Below are 2,798 nucleotides of genomic sequence, written 5' to 3' on the forward strand. Positions count from 1 at the left end.
GAGAATCCCACCCACCACCTTACATAAATGTTTTCTTCTCTAAGATCCAAGCCACTAACAACACACACAGAGAGCAAAGTTCAAAAATAAAAAACAAGACCCAACTTCAATTACTACTATCCCTAGCTTCCATTATAATAATAATATCTCTTCTTAGTTGCAAATAGTTTTGAAGCAGAACCACAGAAATGGGTGAAGTAAGAATTCTCCTTACACTCTACTTTCATTCATTTTGTTTCTTTCTTTTTTTCTATTTCTTTATTTGGTACATGCATTTAAATTAAATGAGGTTTTGTGTTTTGGTGTTATAGGAGAAGAAGAAGGAGGAGGAGGAGGAAAAGAAAGAAGAGAGGAAAAAAGAGGAAGAGGAGAAGAAGAAGGAAGAAAAGAAGGAAGAAGAGTCTCCAGCAGAAGAAATAGTACTTAAGGTTGATATGCATTGTGAAGCTTGTGCAAGGAAAGTTGCAAAAGCATTGAAAGGCTTTCAAGGTCACTCATTTTCTTCTTCTTCTTTTTTTAAAAAAAATAAATATTTAATCCTATATTGCAATTATAAGCAACAATATTTGAATTCAGTTATTTCTTTATTAATGGGTTTGTGTCAGCTTGCTAGTACTCTTTTTTCACTAAGGTTGATATGCATTGTGAAGCTTGTGCAAGAAAAGTTGCAAAAGCATTGAAAGGCTTTCAAGGTCACTCATTTTCTTTATTCTTCTTCTTATATTATAAATGCTTTACAGATTTGAATTTTGAAAAAAGAAACATCACTCATCTTTTTCTAGAATTTCAATTAAATTAAATCAAATTAGTTGTCTCAAAATAAAATAGAAAAAAAATTAATTTAAAAAAAAATACTGTTTTTTTCAGTAGTTTTAGTCATTATTTTCAAACATTTCAAGAATGATTGAAATTAACGATTAAAATTACTGGAACACCGATATTTCTAAAATATTTGTAATGTTTGGAGAAAACAGGAGTGGAGGAGGTGAGTGCAGATAGCAAGGGGAGCAAAGTGGTGGTGAAAGGAAAGGAAGCAGACCCCATGAAAGTGGTTGAGAGGCTTCAAAAGAAAAGTGGTAAAAAAGTGGAGCTCATTTCACCTTTGCCTAAACCTCAACAAGAAGAACAGGGAAAAAAGGAAGAACCACCCAAAAAAGAAGAACCTCAGCAGCCACCTCAAGAGAACAAAGATCAGGTACTTCAATTTATTCATTCTCTTTGTCACCTACTAACCTTTCTTTATGATGCTAACATTGTTACAAAAATATGTGTTATGATTATCAATTGAATTTTTTCAATAAAAAATATTTAAAATTTAATTATTAGCTAAATGCTAATTATTATATAAATAATTATATTAAGTGTACACTAAAATTAGTTATTAAATTTTAATGTAATAATAATGTAAAAGAGTTTTACACGTCCATCTGATTATATATCATCATGTTAGAAAAATATAACTATTTTTAACAATCAACAAGTGAATGATCATCTAAAAGAACAAATATGATTGAATGACAATGTAAAATGGTTTATTCTATTAGTGCATTAAAATTTAACTCTTAAAATCAACTATTAGTATGGTTGAAATATGAAATATTTATTAAAAAGAAAAGTATAGGACACCAATAGATTATCTGCCAATTTATTGTCAACAATAATTAATTATTATATTTTAAACACATGTATAAAAAGATACATATAAAAAATACCTTTATAAAGACACTTCTATTAGACTTGGTCATAAAAAAGATATTTTTATTAGACATATCCACAAAAACACTTTTATTAAACACAGTTATAAATAAGAGTTGGCAGAAGTCGGAAGAAATGTTGGTAAGGTAGCGGAATTGTTATTAAAAATGAGTTAAACTAAGAATAAAAGTAACAAGATCCAACAAATTAAATGGGATATAGAGGTACATTACTAGAACATCACTTATTGTATGGATGCAAATAGAGAAATTGAGTGAGCATGGGGCATGACATAGTAATGAAATGACGATATAGTCCTTTAATTGTGTTTGAATGGAGGATGCTGGCATGAAAGTAACGAAACAGAGTCAGGAAAAATATGATGGCAATCCAATAAAGGCACATGTAACGAGGCCCAAATTATGGTGACAATTAAGAAGCCTTTGACCCTACCACACACCCTTCTTATGTACGGGGTCACGGGCTCTTAGAGAGTTAGAGTTTTACCGTCCCACATTTTTCACACCATTTGATATAAGTGTATAGCTAATGTAACTAATGTTAAATACTATATGTATATATAAAAAGTATGCTTCAAACATGAGCATGTGATGTGGGGAAGGTGAAGCTCTGAATCATGTTCATACATTGGATATGAAATCAGCATGGTCCCTCCTCCCTCTTTGGTCTTTTTTTTTTGTGTACAATCTTGGCCCCATTTCTTCTTTGAATGTGTTGTCACACTACACTTCCATACACCAATAGTAACACCACTCACTTTCTCCTCCTTATTATACGCTAAAATATTAACTAAAATATTGACACACTACCATTTCTCCAACATTCCTTTTGGTTATGGTACATTTTATTTTGATAATGTATGTTATGATAAATCAAATTTCATATTATTTCAGCCCCCTCCAGTGGTAACAATAGTCCTCAAAGTGCGTATGCATTGTGAAGCATGTGCTCAAGGTATACAAAAGCGTATCCGTAAGATTCAAGGTAACAATATTAATTCACTACTTTATGTCTTTCTATATACTTTTTATTTTTATTAATAATCATAATCTATGGCACTAATGTCGTCTCTTTAGATGTTT

At 30.7% G+C, this 2,798-nt stretch overlaps 1 protein-coding gene across 2 annotated transcripts in view; it reads left to right on the top strand.

The window, feature by feature from the left end:
• LOC107638719 (heavy metal-associated isoprenylated plant protein 7) overlaps window positions 21-2,798 on the top strand; it is a 4,046-nt gene continuing 1,268 nt past the window's right edge. The window contains exons 1-4 of one of the 2 annotated variants that reach the window (XM_016342082.2): window positions 21-197; window positions 312-489; window positions 975-1,195; window positions 2,610-2,700. In XM_016342082.2, the coding sequence (XP_016197568.2) occupies window positions 189-197; window positions 312-489; window positions 975-1,195; window positions 2,610-2,700 (499 nt within the window). In that variant the 5' untranslated portion in view covers window positions 21-188. Of the gene's footprint in view, window positions 198-311; window positions 490-597; window positions 693-974; window positions 1,196-2,609; window positions 2,701-2,798 lie in introns of those variants that run through there. The other variant, XM_021120637.1, reaches the window with a different exon arrangement.

This window comes from Arachis ipaensis, chromosome B04 (assembly GCF_000816755.2).
Source record: "Arachis ipaensis cultivar K30076 chromosome B04, Araip1.1, whole genome shotgun sequence".
NCBI classification, from domain to species: Eukaryota; Viridiplantae; Streptophyta; class Magnoliopsida; order Fabales; family Fabaceae; genus Arachis; species Arachis ipaensis.